The sequence below is a fragment of the Nestor notabilis genome, unplaced genomic scaffold (genome assembly GCF_000696875.1).
Source record: "Nestor notabilis isolate BGI_N333 unplaced genomic scaffold, ASM69687v1 scaffold24256, whole genome shotgun sequence".
NCBI classification, from domain to species: Eukaryota; Metazoa; Chordata; class Aves; order Psittaciformes; family Psittacidae; genus Nestor; species Nestor notabilis.
This window is the reverse complement of record NW_009933632.1, coordinates 3,934-21,612: the sequence shown is the minus strand read 5'-3', so window position 1 is coordinate 21,612 and position 17,679 is coordinate 3,934. Positions and strand designations below refer to the sequence as shown.

At 47.0% G+C, this 17,679-nt stretch overlaps 1 protein-coding gene across 1 annotated transcript in view; it reads left to right on the top strand.

The window, feature by feature from the left end:
- The window catches only part of NGEF (neuronal guanine nucleotide exchange factor), an 18,573-nt gene extending 894 nt beyond the window's left edge, over positions 1-17,679 (top strand). Inside the window, exons 2-11 of the mRNA XM_010016978.1 lie at positions 5,837-5,997; positions 6,217-6,369; positions 8,372-8,501; positions 8,995-9,069; positions 10,983-11,072; positions 12,708-12,871; positions 13,886-14,041; positions 16,317-16,396; positions 16,806-16,910; positions 17,493-17,679. Of these exons, the coding sequence (XP_010015280.1) occupies positions 5,840-5,997; positions 6,217-6,369; positions 8,372-8,501; positions 8,995-9,069; positions 10,983-11,072; positions 12,708-12,871; positions 13,886-14,041; positions 16,317-16,396; positions 16,806-16,910; positions 17,493-17,665 (1,284 nt within the window). The 5' untranslated portion in view covers positions 5,837-5,839 and the 3' untranslated portion in view covers positions 17,666-17,679. The remainder of the gene's footprint in view (positions 1-5,836; positions 5,998-6,216; positions 6,370-8,371; positions 8,502-8,994; positions 9,070-10,982; positions 11,073-12,707; positions 12,872-13,885; positions 14,042-16,316; positions 16,397-16,805; positions 16,911-17,492) is intronic.

Here is a 17,679-nt window from a genome sequence, read left to right as displayed (position 1 = left end):
GGGGGGGTAGCTGCCACAATTAATGAAAACATCAGTCACACAACAACTTACAACTGGTTGCTATTTTGGATAGCATGGGGAGTGTGAGTGCTCTTTGTCAATGCACAGGCAGCAGTGGAGATGAACAAACCTTGTTTAGTGTGTGGTGTGCAATGGGCCTTCAAAGGCTCAATCCTGTGAGTCCTACTATACTCCTGTGCTTCTGGTGAGATCATTGTTGCAGTGTGTCTGTTCAGCCCCGGTTCATGAGATTGTACCCAAAGTGCTGGAGAACATCTCAGGGTGTGAGCAGTTCCCCCTGTATTTACTTGGATTTGCACCATCAACGTTTACAAATCCCTTGTGTATACAGTGCCACCTCATCCTGGCCAGGACTGTACCTTCACTGTTACACTGGAAAGGCTTATCTTGTGAACTGCAGGGGTGTGTTATTTACACCCTTAGTGGAAGAGACTGGTGTTTATACAGGGTAGCTTGGGCTGGCAAGCACAGGCTGTTAGTGTGTCAGGGTTATGTCTGAAGGTGACTGAAATGATTTGTTGCTTTTCCATGATCATCTTCTCTTCTGCACTGGTGATTTTCGTATCAGATGTGTTCTGGATACCTGGCAAAACATGGTACTTTTAACTGCCAGCGTTACAAACACAATCTGGCAACTGAAAAGTTTATGAGCTTTTCTTTTTCTTTCTGCTTTGAAATGAAGAATCTTTTACAGAGAAACATTTGCTTAAAAGTTGACACTAGAGATTTCAAAACGTGCAATTTCTGTTGAGTTACATTCATTACCTGGAGATGCTTTAAGGAAAAAAATCTCTGTGCTGCTAAACCCCAACACTAAGTGTGATGAATTTTCTTCTCTCTTCTTAAATAACATGAGAAATAAAGCAGATGGAGATGGGACTTTGCTGCCTTAAAGAAGTGCTGTGCTTTCTACTGATGTTAGCTTATTAGAGCTGAAATTTTCTTCCTGTTTGTTCTGGGATTAGCACAGTGAGAGATTATAAAACTCCTTAAAGCTAGAAAGCTGTGAAATTGGCTGAACATTGAATAAGGTGGAGAACTGGCTTTGTGAAGAGAGTGAAGGACAGGAAATAAGGAATGATGGAGAAATCACTGAGGCAAGTAAAGAGATAAATTTGAATTCAACCTTGCTATAGGTGAGCACTGCTTGCTCCTGCAGTGCTAGAACTGTACTCATGTTGGATATGAATTGGCAATATCAGCTGTACATAAAGGCTTGATGAAGTGAATGTAAAGTTTTCAGCTTCATGAAGGAGAATTGGAGGAATTTACCTGAAGTACAGGGCAGTGGAAATTCTGGAGTAGTCTGAAGGACACATTCATACCTTTCTGACCTATTTTATCCTCAAACCTGTGATAAACACAGGGACTAGAAGAGTTTGCAGCTCTTCAGCCAGGAAAGGCAGAACGAGAGTATTACTTAGACCACAGGGAGGAGTATCAGTAGGCAAACTGAAAGTTGAAGCAAACACCCCTTTTCAGAGCTGAGGAAGGGGACACCACCATAGCTGTGATGGAGCGGGGCTTAGACAGAGAAAAAGTTGCTTGATGTCGGCAATGACAAAAAATGACTAAGCAGGTTCTGAATATAAGGTAGAAAACAAGACCTAGGTGTTTTTCAAGCATCAAAACAAGAAACTTGACAGGAAGAGCAATGGATGCTTGAAAAGTGTCATGGAAGGCCATTCATCATTGTCCCCACTGGAACAAATGAGGTAGAAAGTGGAGTTTCAGGAAACAAACCAATACAGAACAAATAAAAAAACCCCACCCACCAAATGAGGGGAAAAAACCCAAAACAAACAAAAACCCTGCCAACCAACCAGCCCCAAAACCCACAACACATCTATCTCCCAGCAATTTCAGCAAAAACATGTTGCAGCATGGCACATTAGCCCCAGGAATTCAAACAGAATTCAGACAGCAGTGGCCTCTGCTGTACCAGCCTTTTTCATCTGAAGCGAATGTGAGAGTAGCAACATGTAAAACTGGAAGTGTCATAGAAAATGTGGGTACAAATGCAGAAAAAGAAAGAACAAAAGAAAAAGACAGTTACAGACCACAGAGGTCAAGGAAATAGGAAAACGATGTGCTACTGGAACAGAAATAGAAATGTCTAAGTCATTGATATGGAAGTTTTATTTATCTAGACGTCTGTTGAGCATCAAACACAGAAAAAGGTGCATCACCAAAGGCTTTCTTTTATATTTATAGAAAATTTAATGATGCAAGAAGAACAAGGCAAAAGAAATGTTGCTTGGGTTCTGACATGGAGTTGTCATGGAGGAAATGACAGGCAACATGTATGCAGCAGGAGGAAGAAGTGACTAGAGAAAAAACACACTCCCTGAATCAAATGTGGTTTAGGTTAAAAAGAAATTCCATCACCAAAGCACTAGCTCTGAAAAGGTTGTGATCCAGAGATTAGAAGAAACAGCATTCAGTGAAACTTCTTTCAGCATGAACCTTTTTGTGGAGTGTCTGGGTTTTCCTCTTTCCCAGTTCAGTTCTCTACCTTTCAGCTTATCCTTGTTTTATTTCCATCTAGTTTCTTCATTTTATCGTTTTCTGCTTGTTTACTGTATTGATTTTCCTACACTGTGTTAATCTTCTATGTTTTAGGAGATTCTGAGCTGAGAAGAACTCGGCCAAAACAATTTATTAATAAAATAGTTTAGCAAAGTATTCTCATTCTTTGAATTGAACCATTTTTGCTAAGATGTATGAGCTTTGATAAAGTTTTTGCCAGGGATTATTTGGATTCTGGTATCTTTGGTGTTATAAAAAGGGGCAGAGATAGTCTGATCTACACCATGTGTCATGGTGTGAATTTAAATCAGAGAGATACTGCTCTGCAAATATTCTTTGCTCAAGCAAAAGAGGGACTTAAACCTAGTTGTGCACAATGGTGACATGGCCTCTGTGTGGAAGAGCACATCTGACAGGTAGGCAGTCTCTCTCTCTTGCTCCATTTTCAAAAAAAAGTCCAGAAAATACTCACTTTCCTTCCCTTCTTTGAGCAAACCTTAGATATCAAACCTCCAGAGAGCTCTTGTGCTCCGTGTACTGCACTTCTGGCAGGTTGGTGTCACACTGGCCCTGTGAAGGCAACCAGGTCTGAGAGCTGGTTGCAGCCAGTGCTGTGGTGCTGGATCAGAACATCCCTTCTAGACTAGACCAGAATTCTCCGTTCTTACCTGGTGGTTTACATGAAGAGCAGAGCCATTTGGAACAAGTATTTCCAATCTATGCAGTAAAACATAGTATTGTCTCAAGGGAATTGAGCTTGTAGGATGACTTATTCTCGTCTTTGGTGACTCTTAATTTTTCTCCTTTTTTATCTCCTACATTTCCTTCTTCCTTAGGCTTCACTTCTCTTTTCCTCTCTCAGTCTGCCTGCCAAAACATAAGCAATGAAAATGATTAGTATAGGAGATTATGAGATTTCATGAAATTAATGACCTACAGGACTGATGGAACAGTGTTGGTCATGCTTCCTAGAGATAGTTTCAGACTATTTGTAGACTAAAGAAGACAGTATTACATCAATTGCCATTTAGTTCCATTTTTTTCCTAATTATTTTTGCAGAGACCAGAAGCTTGTGCTCTTTTTCATAGTGACTGCTTCAAGCTAGCAAAGTTCAGTTATTCCACAGAGATTACACCATCATATTGCATGGTTGGATGTTTGGTGCCGGTTTAGGAGGTTTGAGCTCGTACTTACCATTCAAAAGGGAGACAGCAGTCTGGGCTGCTTGGAGTAGGTGATCTGGGTCTGCAAAGACCACTTGGATCTCCATAGTAAATTCAGAAACTTGTGCCTTGTACATGCTGTGAACACTTCCAAAAGCTTGTCCCAGTCAGTGGAGATGCTCCTTACTTTCTCAGCATTTCCCTTAAATCAAACCCTGTGCATCCATGCTTTTACTATGGTTTTCATTATTTCTTAGTATGTCTTGTGCTCTGCATGTGCCCATGCAGATCCAGCACCCCCCAACTATGGTGAGCAGCAAATACACAAATTACTTTCTCCAAACATTGGCAGATCTTGGACTGCAGCACAGTGTCATATAACCCAGGAATATGTCAGGAATATAACCCAGGTCTCTGTACCTCAGGTTCTTCTACAATGCACAGCGGTATTTCCAGCAAAAGGCCAAAAACTGATCAGCAGAAAAGCTCAAATCATTGCTTTAAAAAGAAAAAACAAAACAGAAACACCACCCCCCACCCCCCCACCCCCCAAAAAAAAACCAACCAAAACCCAAACCAACAACTGAACAACTGATTTGGAAAACTTTTTTCCATATTCACAGCACAGAAAATACTGCACGTACCTGCTGCTCCACTGATCTCCTCAACTCCAGCTGAACCCCTGCTGCCTCTGAGAGTTGGCAGAGCTCAGGGACACGCATCTGCGCTGTCTGACACCCTCATCAGAAGCAGAAGAGGAGCTACAGGCATAGGGGAGCTTGGGCTCAAGGGTTAAAGCAGCTTTGGGTTCAATGAAGTGAGATTTTCACTGAGCTACCAAAAGGTTCCTCTTTAGTAGTAGCAGCATTGCCCAGTCCCAGGACAAGGAGCCCAAGACACACCTTCATCAAGAGATACCTGAGATAGGATCTAGTGATTTTTCACTTTTTTGAAGCCCTTGTTAACCTTCAGTTAATCTAACTTCAACTAACAGATTCAGTAGTTGTGTAAATAATCACCTTTCTCATCTAGCTCTGAAAAATGACAACAAAGACTTGCCTGGAGAGTAAGGGAGCTCTGTGTGGCAATAGTGAACTGACCCTGCAGCACCTGGTACAGGCAGAAGGCTTTATATCCTCATCTCATTAAATTCTTTATCTCTGAACCAAACCACCAATTTGTCTTTCTGCTTCCCTAGGCCACTTCCCTGGCCTCAGGAAGCCAGGCTTTGCTCCAGAGTTTTCTAGAGGGGAAGCAAGGGCTGAAATTCAGAGATTATTTATGACTTATGGTAATAGTTAGGGACTACTGTGTCTTGTCCTAGTCCTTGGTGATTTGGGTCAGAAAAGTATATGGCCAGAGTTGACTGGGGAGCTTCACTTTGGACAATTCTTTTGGGTCAGAGAAGACACAGGGACTTGGAGCACCACGGCTGTGTATTTGTATTAGTGCTCTCCCAAGGAGCACATGTCACACAGAGGGACTGCAGTGTGCTGGGTGCTGTTCATCTCAGCCCATACACCATGGCTTTGCTAAACCAAGGGTGTAGATGATGCAAGGAGACCCCTCCTGGGCAGCACAAGAAGCCACAGCGAGCAGAGCAACAAGCCAGTGCTGTCATGATCAGCAGGGTGTTGGAGGGTGTATGGGGGCTGCCAGGGGAACTCCCCTGAAGGGAGATGGAAGTGCAGGACTGTGACAAGTGGACATAGAGGAGGCTGGTACCTGGAGCAGCCTCAGGTCAAGACTGAATGACACAAGGGAAGAAGCCCATGAAGCCCTTATCTGTGCATGTGCACAAAATCCAACTGCTTATATACCGTGAGAGAGAGAGAGAATTCTGCTGGGGAGATTCAGTGGAAGGAAATGGGGTCAAACAACTTAGGAGAGACACAGAAAGAGCCTGGGCTGGTGGTTGAGACAGGTAATCTTCTCTGTTCAGGTCACTATCCTGTGTAACACATGACAAATGCCATTGTGGGCTTACCTCTCCCTGCAGTCTGGGCTTGGAGAGTGGGTGTAAGGTCCATGACTGTGTGGAACACGGATGTTCTCATTAACATTGTGTGTGTCTCACTATAGAAGTTACCTGTTGATTTCCTTCTTTGGGATTCTCCCCCAGGCCATGTTTGAGCTGGTTACTTCCGAAGCCTCCTATTACAAGAGCCTGAATCTGCTGGTGTCTCACTTCATGGAGAACGAACGTCTGAAGAAGATCTTACACCAGTCTGAGGCACACATCCTCTTCTCCAATGTCCTGGATGTCATGGCTGTCAGTGAGCGGTAAGAACTGCTGCTGGGTTTTAGTCCAGCTGAATGGCATGGCTTTAGCTAACCTCATTCATAGAGGGATAGAGGAGCAGAGCATGGGCAGTCTGTTATGCACCATCTTTTCAGAGAGCCTGTGGATACATGTCTTGCTTTGAATCCCAAGGCCTTCTTCAGGGAATTACCTGGGACAGACATGTCACAATTAATATGAGCACTGTGTTTCTCACCTAGCTTCCTGCTGGACCTCGAGCAGCGCGTGGAGGAGAACATTGTCATCTCGGATGTGTGTGATATTGTCTACCAGCATACAGTTAACCACTTCTCTGTGTACATCACCTACGTCTCCAACCAGACCTACCAGGAGAGAGCTTACAAGCAGCTTCTGTAAGTGCCAGAGCTTGATGTTAAATTATTGTGCAAAATTGCATAGGATTTAGCTGTAATTTTGGTATTTATAAGAAAGGATTAGGTAGCACAGAAAAAGATTTCCCACGTCACTGATTTTTCACTGCACCTATAAAATGAAAACACAATTAAAGAGCTTTATAGCCAGGGTGGGGTGATATAGTGTGCAGGTATCATACCAAGTAAATTCAGAGCCAGCATTTTCCAACTGTGGGAAATATTCATGGTGTACACAGGGACACAAGCTTGTGAAATAGATGTATTTTTAAACTGCAAGTAGAGGCAAGAGATTGAAAGGCGAAGAATATAATACACATCTCTGATGATGAGAACACCCAGTGCTTTTCCTGAGCTTCTCAGCAAGGCATTTGAGTTTCCCAAAGTTGTGATTTCTTTTTTGTTTCAGAAAAAAAAAATTCTTAAAATAAAAAAATAGAGAAAGCTATTAAAAAAAGCCGTTTTCTTCACATTCTGGTGTCACACACACAGACATTACCTACTCCTGAGGATAAAACACAAAATATTTTTGCAGTATTTTTCAAGTTTAGCAAGTCTTTTGATCCAGTAGGAATTGTCTTACACCAGCTCAAAACAAAGAGTGCCCTCCAAGCTTGTCTTTGAGCTGGAGAATTGATTTTTCTTTAGTTACAATGTCCTAGATTCTTTCAGGACAGCCCATTGCACATACTGCACTGTATTTCCTCCCTGTAGCAGCAGGTAGTTCAGGGAGTGTAACAAACCCTAATCCTATCTTTTCTCTGCTCTCCAGCTTTTGAGGAACAAAAAACCCCAACACTTTAAGGGGCCTCTGGCTGTGCTTGGCCAACTGTTGTCTCCAAAAAGGAAGGTACCACAGGGTTTCCTTCAGTCAGAGGCATGCCATATAGCTGCAGAATATGAACAGTTTGCCTAGACTCATTAGCTAAACACTCGGAAGTGAAGCAGCTATAGGCTGGATTACTTGAGCTTGAAAAGGAGCTGCTGGAGATAGAGGTATTCCTAGATGTGAATTTAGAAGGCAGCATTCTTTTTATCTGCAGGAGAACATAAGGCAAACTGAAAAGAACAGACTTGTTCCACAGGCTCCTAGCTGGCACAGCAGTTTTACAGCACTTGGCTGAACTCAAAGCCTGAGGTGTGGCCACAGTTCACCCCATTTGGCTGTTCCTCACGTGCACTCAGGTTCATTCTGCTGTGGCTCTGCAGAGCCATACTGTCACACCAGTACCTGCTGCAGCAGGGAGAAACACGTACAACGGCTTCTCTTAGATGCTGCACGTCACGCACAGTAAAGACAGGTTTTGCACAGTTAGCAACCTCTTCCCATCCACGCTGTTTCTGCTAGCCAGGACTCCAGCAGTGTAAGTCTTCCTCAGGGCCCTACAAGTTGCAAGGAAGCATTGACTTTGGCTATGGCAGCTGGGGCTTTTAGCTGCTCTGTGCAGCTGTGTCCATGGCCAGCAATGCCCTGTTCTGCTGCCAACCATCAGGGTACGGCCCATGCCCTTCTCAGGCCAGGTAATGACTTCCATCCTCCAGCTAAGCAGCAAGGAGTAGCCAAGCTTGAGCTGTTTTGTGGCTTGTCTTGTTCTTACAACTGAGCGAATTTCACCTTGTCACAGAGTTCCAACTGTGTAAAAATGTATAATTATGCCTCTGACTCATCTACTTGGACACACACCCCATTCACACGCACCTACGCACACAGTGCTTGCTGCTGAGCTAGATGTGCTAACACATGTGAACACTACCATGGCTTCTACATTAAAAGTCTATTTTTTTCTCTTCCCCAACACTATAAATAGTTCTAGATTTAAACTAAAATACACCTTGAAGCATTCAGTCCCTTCTTCTCTCCTACTAGGAGAGGCTAGGCAGATGCTGTCTGTGGGACTAACCTGCTTTTGGGTCACCAGCCACATACCAGAGGTTCAGGCAGGGTAGCACTCAAAGCCCTCACCTTTGTTCTCTGTCCTCTCAGCCAGGACAAGCCAGCTTTCCGAGAAGTGATCTCACAGCTGGAGCTGGATCCCAAGTGCAAAGGCCTGTCCTTTTCTTCATTCCTCATTCTGCCATTTCAAAGGATCACTCGGCTCAAGCTGCTGGTGCAGGTAGAGATTTGAGCTCTTCTCTCTTTTCTGAGGGTCTTCTGGATCACTCCAATTTTCCTTTCCAGCAGTTGTAAATGAGGCTTAGATACAGCCACAATCAACCCTAGAGCTGGATGAAGCTTTTCCACAGAGCTAGACATTATGAATAACTATGAAAAAGATCTCAGTCATTCAGAGACCATCCCCAAACTAGTGTTGAATTTGCCACATGGCTTTTACTGAGCAAGAGTTGTCTGTTAATGCCAGCTCTAGCTATTTTCCTTTCCTTTTTTTTATATATAAAATAGCAGTCTGCCTGCTGTATTTCTTTTAGACTAAACGTGAGATGGGACCAGGTTTTAATGAGAAAGAGGAACTAAGAGGTGAGAGTCACTGTACTCTGTCACCTACCCTGTAATGAGGCTGATGGCCAGAAATAACTCAGAGGCCAGTTTGACAGTTTCTGTGCTGTCAAATTGGGATCAGAATTAACACAGCTTTTCCTCCCCTGCAGAATATCTTGAAGAAAGTGGAAGAGAAGTCTGACAGGGAAAACACTGCCCTGGATGCACATAAAGAGCTGGAAACAGTAAGTCTGAATGAGTTAACTGAAGGCCATTAAGATGAAGCCATCATGTTCATTCCTCCCACCTTCCCCCCCATAAAAAAACCCTACAAACTACATTCACTCCTGGAGCTGTCCCTTTAAATCCTGTCACTGTGTTTCAAGAGTAGTATTTTTTTTCCTGAAGCCTTTCTTTCTCTCAAAGATAGACTAATCTAGCAGCACTCAGATGTCAGTGACAAAGGGTCCCTTGCTAACAACAGATGTGTATGTTTCTGCTGTAGGAAAGGGCAGAGAGAATGTTTTCCCTTGGGGTCTTCAAGATTACAAACTGTTTTTCGCAGATAGTTGAAGGTGATGGATCCCACTGAGGGATGTAATTAGCCACATCAGGCAACAGAGTACAACTGTGTCAGGCTTCCTCTAATGTGGCACACTTCTTCCTCTGACCTAGAATAACAATTTCTTAATGAAGTACTCAAGCCTGCTTTTAGCTGTCTTACCTGAGGCTGGTAGGTAGCTGTGGTGTTCAGTTGTACTAGTTGCTGCTGCGCACAAAACACCAGGAAAGCATTGGGATGTTTTCCGTCCGACACAGGCAGGGCAATCCCACCTCCAGGCTACACATCTCAATGGTCTGGCATGTACGTGGCAACCACATGGGACAAAGTGTTTGAACCCTTCTTCATCAGAAGCTTAGAACATCTGAAGTCCTGCAGTTCAATATAAGCATTTGAAGTTGAAAACTGTGCTAGAACATCAGCCTGAGGATACAGTCATAGCATCTGACTGAAATATTAGGACAAAACAGGCTCCTGGATTTGCCCTGGATTACTGTAGGAAGCATATGCTTTGGAGATTGCTAGGGATAAAGACAGAGAGCTTCACAATGAACAATGTTCTGCATTAAGTTAGTATTTGCAGAATCCCTCTTGCATCTGGTAGCAATGTTTCTTTTCCATTGGTCAAAAGCCTGAGGAAAGCTGTTCCTATAGCATGCAGGTAACTACAACTGCTGATGGAAAAATGCTCTTTTTACATTCAGCTGCTGGTGCCTCACATGGTTAGTTTCTTACCTGCCTTTGCATGGTTACTTATCTGCAAGTGTTGAAGTTTAGATGCCTAATGTCCAGCTAGGTGCAGGCATCACAGCAGAGGTCACCTGGTACTTGTTTTCCCTGTAGGTATCCTATTTGAGAGGGAAGAGCTGATCACAGTTTAAATTGCTGATATTCTGTTGGATTTTGAGTAGCAGAAACAGAGCACAAAGTGGAACTTATTCTCCGACGTGATTTTTCTACCTAGCCAGTTCTCAAGAGAGTTGCTCCTTATGAAACAGGCAGTGGCATCTAGGTTAAGGTCCCTGTAATAGGGTAGTGCTCACACATTGGTTGTGGTTTTTCAGTTAAAATTTGTACTTGGAACACAGCTGGGCTCTGTACGATGAATGACTGTTTCCCTGGGACATTTCATAGCCTTGGCATCTGCTGCTGCTTGGCAGAACCACAGCATTTGCATTTTTGAAATTAAGATCTTTGGCTTCATTTTCTTCTTGAAGATGATACTGCATATACGCAAGTGCTGGGGACAAGGAAGATGAGATACATGGTGTGTCAGGATCTGCAAAATGACATGTACCCTTTGCTGGGCAACGAGGAGTATTGCTTAATACTGTCTGGTTCAGTAACTGAATGCAGTCATCTAACATATCCTGTGATAGCCAGCCAGCTATAACATTTTCTGGGTATTTAGGGGGAGAGGGTTGCTGGTTTTGTTTGTTTTCTCCTCTTTTTCATGCAAATACAGTGGTGATAGAAGCGCTTGGCTTGGTCAATTCCAGTCACAGCAGGCCACTTACCCTGTCGAAGTCAGGCCTTTCTGTTCTGTCCATCATGGCTTACCAGTGAAGGCAAATCTTTCTACTCTCTTTTCCCCAGGTGGTGAAAGCATGTAATGAAGGCGTCAGGAAGATGAGCCGAACAGAGCAGATGATCAGCATCCAGAAGAAACTGGAATTCAAGATCAAGGTATAAGCACAGGCTGGCCACCCTTTGCAGATGGCAAACCAACAGCCTCCTGGTGTTGTGTGCACGTACATGGCAGTACTAACCTAGCTGCAGTCATTTCAGTGAGTGTTCAGTAGAAGCCTGGTCCACACTGTCCTGCTCCAAAGCCTTTGGAGGGGATGCTGCTGCTGCAGGCACTGCATCCATATGTGATATCTCAGTGTAAACATGCTGCAGAGGCTGGGGGCAGCACTGGGGCCAGTGTGTTGTACCTGTGCACAGATTGGACACTCTGGCATTAAACTGCCTGAGCGCAGTGGGTGGCTCCTGCTCCAGAACTCAGTTCTGGCTCTTCCCTCTCACCTCCCTTCAAAATGCAGGTCAACTCTGAGCTATTATTTTACATTACAAATTACACTGAAGGCAGACGAAAGCTTACAAAGCAAAAAACTTTAAAGCTGGGAAATGGCAAAATAAAGATTGCCCCACCATTTTAATTCACCTGTGTATTTATGAATTATGTACAGTCTCTAATTACCTGCTGACAATCTATTTTGGCTCCACTCTGGGAATTGCCGAGTCAGTATTTAGGGGTGTCTGACCACATCTCATTCATGCCACGAAATTCCAGTGCTGAGTATAGAGCTACCAATTCTTTCCTTGAGCACTATGGAGATGCTTCTCAGATCCATCTACTTCACAAGCTTTAAGGAGCATATTTAGCTTCCCAGCAACCTTTTCATGTACCTGAGCAGCCAAAGTAAAAACAACAAAACAAAACAAAGTGAGACCATTTGTTTGGAAAGCTACACTGGGTGACTAAGAATTTGTTTTTTCCGGTCAGGGCTAGACCACAGGACAGCACTAGATTGGGATAGCTACAAGGCTGCCCTCATCTCCTGTAGAGCCGAGGCTGTAATGACAGGCGTGAGCTGGTTCATCCCTGTAGCAGCTCTGCCTTGGGAACCTTTTTCCTCTGGTGAAAAGAGTGCAAGAGTGAAGACAGACAGAGCCACCGTGCATGTGATTAACACAGGGATGGAGCGAAGATGGAAAAAGCAGCAGTTACATAGATATTTCCCAATATTTCAGTCGTTTCACTAGAAGTGTGGTGTTCTTCTAACACAAAATATGCTGGACTTCTTGTTTTTAACACATTGTGCGCTAAAACTCTAGCAGAAGTGCTGTTGCGGCTGCATGGAGAGGTTCACCTCCTACTTGGAATAGACCCAGCGAGTAAGGACCCATTTAACCTGGGGGTTTTTATAGCCAAAAGGCAATAGACATTTATTGCCAGAATACACAATAAATGTCCAGAAAGGCTCAGCGCAGGTAATGAGACATGGGATCTCCCAGAGACAGATCAGGCTGTGCAGGTCCTAGCCTGGTGTTTAAATCCAGCACTTGGCACTCCAGCATTGCCAATACTTTCTGACCCCTGCCACCCCCATTTGAGTTCTGTTACACTCTGTGGAGGCTGTGGTGTGGATGTTAGAACACACTGCCCCTCTGTGCAGCTCTGCTCTACCCTCTGCAGTGCGATGGGAGCTCACCAGCCTTCCTTTTGCATCTCTTGTTGCTGAAAGCACATTGACTGCGTAAGCACGTGGGGTTTTGCTGCTCTCCTGACCTTTGCCATCTTTTCCTCACTTCTAGTCTGTGCCCATCATCTCTCACTCCCGCTGGCTGCTGAAGCAGGGGGAACTGCAGCAAATGAATGGTCCAAAGACATCACGAACGCTTCGCACCAAGAAACTCTTCAGAGAAATCTACTTGTTCCTCTTCAATGACCTGCTGGTAATCTGCCGGCAAATTCCTGGGTGAGTGCAAAATCTGGGAAGTACACAGGGCACTTCTTTAGTCCTGTTTGCCTCTGGGTTTATCCAACCTGTGATGCTGCATCCCTGTCCTGTCCTCCAAGTGCAAGGAGGGCATCCTGGCCTGATCTGTAAAACTCCCTCCAGCAGTCACCTTGCTTTTGAGCACAGTGGACTCCTCATGGGTCAGCTCTCTCCAGCTGAAAATGTGTGGCAAATGCAGCTTAGATTCCAGGTCTTCCAGCAGGGTAAGTGAGCAGGTATCCACCAGTTTCTGCAGCAACAAGTCACATCAACTGGTGGGCTGACCCAAGAGGCCTGTCTTCCTGTCGAGAAGTGATTTTTGACTCATCACTGCCTGAAGAACAGCTCAGATTTAGGCAGTTAAGCTTCTAAGAAAGCAGGCTAGAAAACATAAGCAGCAGGGAGGGGTATACATTTAGGCCTGAGGCTAGCAGTTATTTTTGACATGGTGTAACCTGCCTCAGGAGGAGGAGAACATCATCGTGCTTAGGACTAGGTCTTGTTTCACCCTGGTGAAACAGAGCAGCACAGACAGGCCCAGAAAACAGCGTGTTCTTTGTAGCACTGACCAGACTCACCGGTAGGGAGCATCTTGCCAGTCCAACATTTCTAATAAACATGTCGCCGCAGTGTCTGTACGCCTGGAAATATTTTGGTTCTGTGGCAGCCTGTATCCAGAAAACACAGAGGCACTTCACAAATGGGAATGAATTAAGCCTCACAGTCCCCTTTGAGGGAGCACCGTCTGTGTTTTGTACCTGGGGAGCTCAGAGCAAGCAACTGGGCTGTGGGAGATGCCTAAAGCAGAGCAAGGAGAGGGTTTCTTGCTTTGCGGTGGGTTTTCATAGCCACCCACCCATCTCTTCCCATGATTTTCCTCCTGCCATGCAGCAGTTCCTGGTCTGTGTCCTCAGTACAGTTTTGAGTGGCTGAAGCCAAACGCTCCTTGGGATAACCGCAGTTTTTCTTAATCTCCTCTCTGTCCTCTCCCAGGGACAAGTACCAAGTGTTTGACTCTGCTCCCCGGGGGCTCCTTCGGGTAGAGGAGTTAGAAGACCAGGGGCAGAGTTTGGCCAATGTCTTCATCTTGAGGCTGCTGGAGAACGCAGATGACCGGGAGGCCAGTTACATGCTGAAGGCATCATCCCAGTGAGTACAACAGTCACTTACCCACCAGCACTCAGGAATGCTCTCTCCCTGCATCCAGGCATGGGCAGCATCCTGTGGCACAGGGACCAGCTCTCTGGGCTTACCAGGGTCAGGCAGGCAGAGATCCCACTGCTGGCCCTACAAACCCCTCTGCCCAGCGTGGCTCTCCTGAGGCTGCCTTTGTCCTCTCCTACTGACAGGCACTAGTGAACGAGGCAGATTTCTCTCCTGTACAATGTATTTGTAGCATCCAGGGTGGAGGATGGACGGGCACTTTACATTCTGGAACAGAGAGGTGAGAAATCAGCCCCAGCACAGGAGCCCACCTGATTTATAGCCCGCAGCTTATTCAGAAAGTAAAAGCAAGCAGGATGTATGCTGTACACAGTCCAAAGGTCAAGGCCGTGCTCAACCAGCCCTGTGAAGTGGTTCCTGCTTGTAGGTGGGAGAAGCGGCCGCTTCCTTGGTACCTTCCACAGCCAATGCTGGTCTTGTGCAGCCCTTCTGCTGCTCAGGGCCTCCTTGTCTCCTTGGATACAGTTTTTTTGGCTCACTGATTTTTCACTTCAGGTTCAAACAAGCTCAGACTGGGGCAAATGATTCAGCTGCACCTCTGACCCAAGCTTTACCAGCCCTGCATCTTCCAGGCAAGGTCTGTGCCATTATAGGTGTACATGTACCATCAGCTGAACAGCTACTAGGAATGACGTGCACTGCAAGCTCAATGGCAGTTTGCTGTCTGTTGTTCAACATCCATATATCACTTAGGGAATGCCAGCCACAGCTGGGACCACATCCTGCTACAGCCCGAGGGCTGTACCCTGACCCTCCAGTGCAGGGCAGCACCAGCATCAGGAAGACAAGCCCCTAGTACAGTGAGTGAGCAACTGCACCTTCTCCCCAGGCATGTGACTGCAGCTCTGCTGTACTGAAAATAGAGATGTCAGTCATGTTATGGAGGGCAAACGCACATCTGACGTCTGTGAGACTTTGCTGTGCTGAGAATGATAAACCAGGCCAGGGTTTGCCCCAGCTCAGGGGAGGCAATTGCAGTTCTGTGCTTCTGCATCCTGTCCCATCTTATAGATGGCTGCAGTGAGTATGTGATCCAGCACATATGGTGACCTGCTTGCTGGCAGCTTGCAGCTGGTGACCTGGGTGGGCTCTGCTAGGTGCTGGCGGTGCATTTGGACACAGCTTGTCACAGGGGCAGGACTGGAGCACAGGCTGAGAGGAACCGGGGGCTGCGGGCAGGATCCAAAGAGCCCCACAAGGAGCTGTGTGCAGGGGCAGCCTGCAGAGAGGGCCACAAGCACAGCAAGACACTTGGTTTGATCTCTAGGTGCCAATCTCTCAGGGCACAGGACCCTCATCCTGCACATCTCCATGGAACGAAGAGCTGCACTTGAGCTGCAGGTGCTCTCTCTGGTCCTTGGCATTGCACTTCAGCCCTGAAGCACGAGGTATTCCCAGCCCTGGAGATCAACCTGCGGGTGCTCGTCCTTCACGTCTCCCCTGTAGGCCTCTCTCCTCCCAAAAGACACTCTGGTGGCTTTAGATGTGTGTCAAGTTCAGGCTTTAGAACTAACATCTGAGAAGGTACAAAGCTCTGGCTCCCTTGGGGCTGGGAGCACAGCTGGTTCTCCAGGCAGGAGCTGCAGCCTGTGGAGATGAGCTGACTGTTTCCAAGCAGGGCTGAGGGAGCTCCAGCCCTGGGACTTCTCCAGCACTGTGAATTTTCCCCCCTCCTGCTGCAGGCCCAGGTTTTGCATAGCAGCGTGCTGAATATGCTCACACGGGTCTGTCTCATCCGCTGCTGAGCAGTACCCACTGGTGTGCTGAAGCATTTGCAAATGAATTCATCAGTTCTGTCCTTTAAATGTTCCCACACAGCAGCTCTAAGAATAAATGTATCCTTTAACTTCAAATGGATCCTGCTTCTCTGCAGGAGAAACTGCTCCGATTGACCCAGCCCTGGTTAGAGCTCAGGGGATGCCAGGCCTCCCACCTCTCTGAAGCCAGGCTGCTCCCCAGAGCGGGATCTTGCTGCTCAGGCGACTTCCAGCAGAGCCCAGGGCACTGGATGTGTGACATCCCAACCATTGTGTGTGGAAGAACGGGGCTCAGCATCTCCTGGGAGTCCAGGACCCCGGGCTGGGGAAGGCAGGAATGGGCCATGAGAGAAAGAATTAGGAGCCCAGGCCTGGCTGGGCAGGAGAGCTGGGTGCCTATGACTGTCCCATGCTCACAGCTTTGGTTTGTCTCCCCCATCCAGGAGTGAAATGAAACGCTGGATGATCTCACTGGCCCCGAACCGCAGAACCAAGTTTGTTTCATTTACGTCCAGACTTGTTGGTAAGAGGCACAGCACGGGAGCCACTCCTACCCCAGGGCACCTTTTTCCACCCTCATCTCAGTCCAACTCCAGGCCTGGGGCCCCTGCCAAAGCTGAGCCCTTTCCCTGGGCTCCCCTTGCATTCCCACCATCCATTCCCACTAGTCTGTGTGCCTTGCACCCCTCCAACCTGGGCTGGGCTGCACCAGTGCTCTCCCTCCCACCCAAGCTACTCAAGGGTGGCACTGCAGAGGTGATGTGCACCCAGCTCCTTTCCCCTCAGAGATGCTTCCCTGGTCCCTGTGACTAGGGCACCCCTTCTCCTCCGTGGGATTTCTTACCAGATCAGAGGGACCGTTCGCAGAGCTCATGGTGCTACAGTAGACTCCATCCCATTCCATCCCTCACTCTTGCCCCATTTCCCGGCAGACTGCCCACAGATCCAGTGTGTCCACCCATATGTGGCCCAGCAGCCAGATGAGCTGTCCTTGGAACTGGCTGATGTCCTCAACATCCTGGACAAGACAGATGATGGTATGAGGGATGGGATGGTGTTGCGTGTCCCTGCAGGAGGGTGGGCTTTGCCCTTGGCAGACAGGAGGGGCGAGGGAGAGACCCCACCACTGGCATCACAGCCGAGGAAGCTCAAAGCAGGAGGAAGGAGTTACTGCCTCCTCCTGACACTGAGCAAACCCAGGTAGTGCTGGCATGGCTGCTCTGGCACAGCCACCCCAGATGTACCCTGGACCTGTTCTTACCTTGATGATGCTTCACAGCCACCTGGTCCTGGTCTCTGGGGCACACTTGTAGCTGGTGGACTCAGTCACATCGGGTGTCTGCTGGGGACCACTCCTGTGGCATCAGGGGCAGCCAAGGGCACCCAGTGGCAGCAGTGCCTGCATTGTGCTGGCATCCCTTGAGCTAGATGGCCAAACACAGCACTGCTCAGGGAAGCAGGCCTCCTTGCCCAGATTCACAAACTGGGTCAACTCCAGCACAGACCTTGGAGCAGCTTCCAGAAAGAGCAGCTCTGTAGGCTCTTTCCAGCACAACTGTCCCAGCGCAGGAGCAAGGGCCAGTCCTTCCCTATTTATGCCTGTCTCTGTCTCTACTCAGGCTGGATATTTGGAGAGCGTCTTCACGACCAGGAGAGGGGCTGGTTCCCCAGTTCTATGGGGGAGGAGATCCTGAACCCCAAAATCCGAGCCCAGAACTTGAAGGAGTGTTTCCGGGTGCACAAGTCGGATGACAGCCAGCGGAGAAAACTGGGCAGCAGGAACCGCCAATGACCACTGGCATCCCC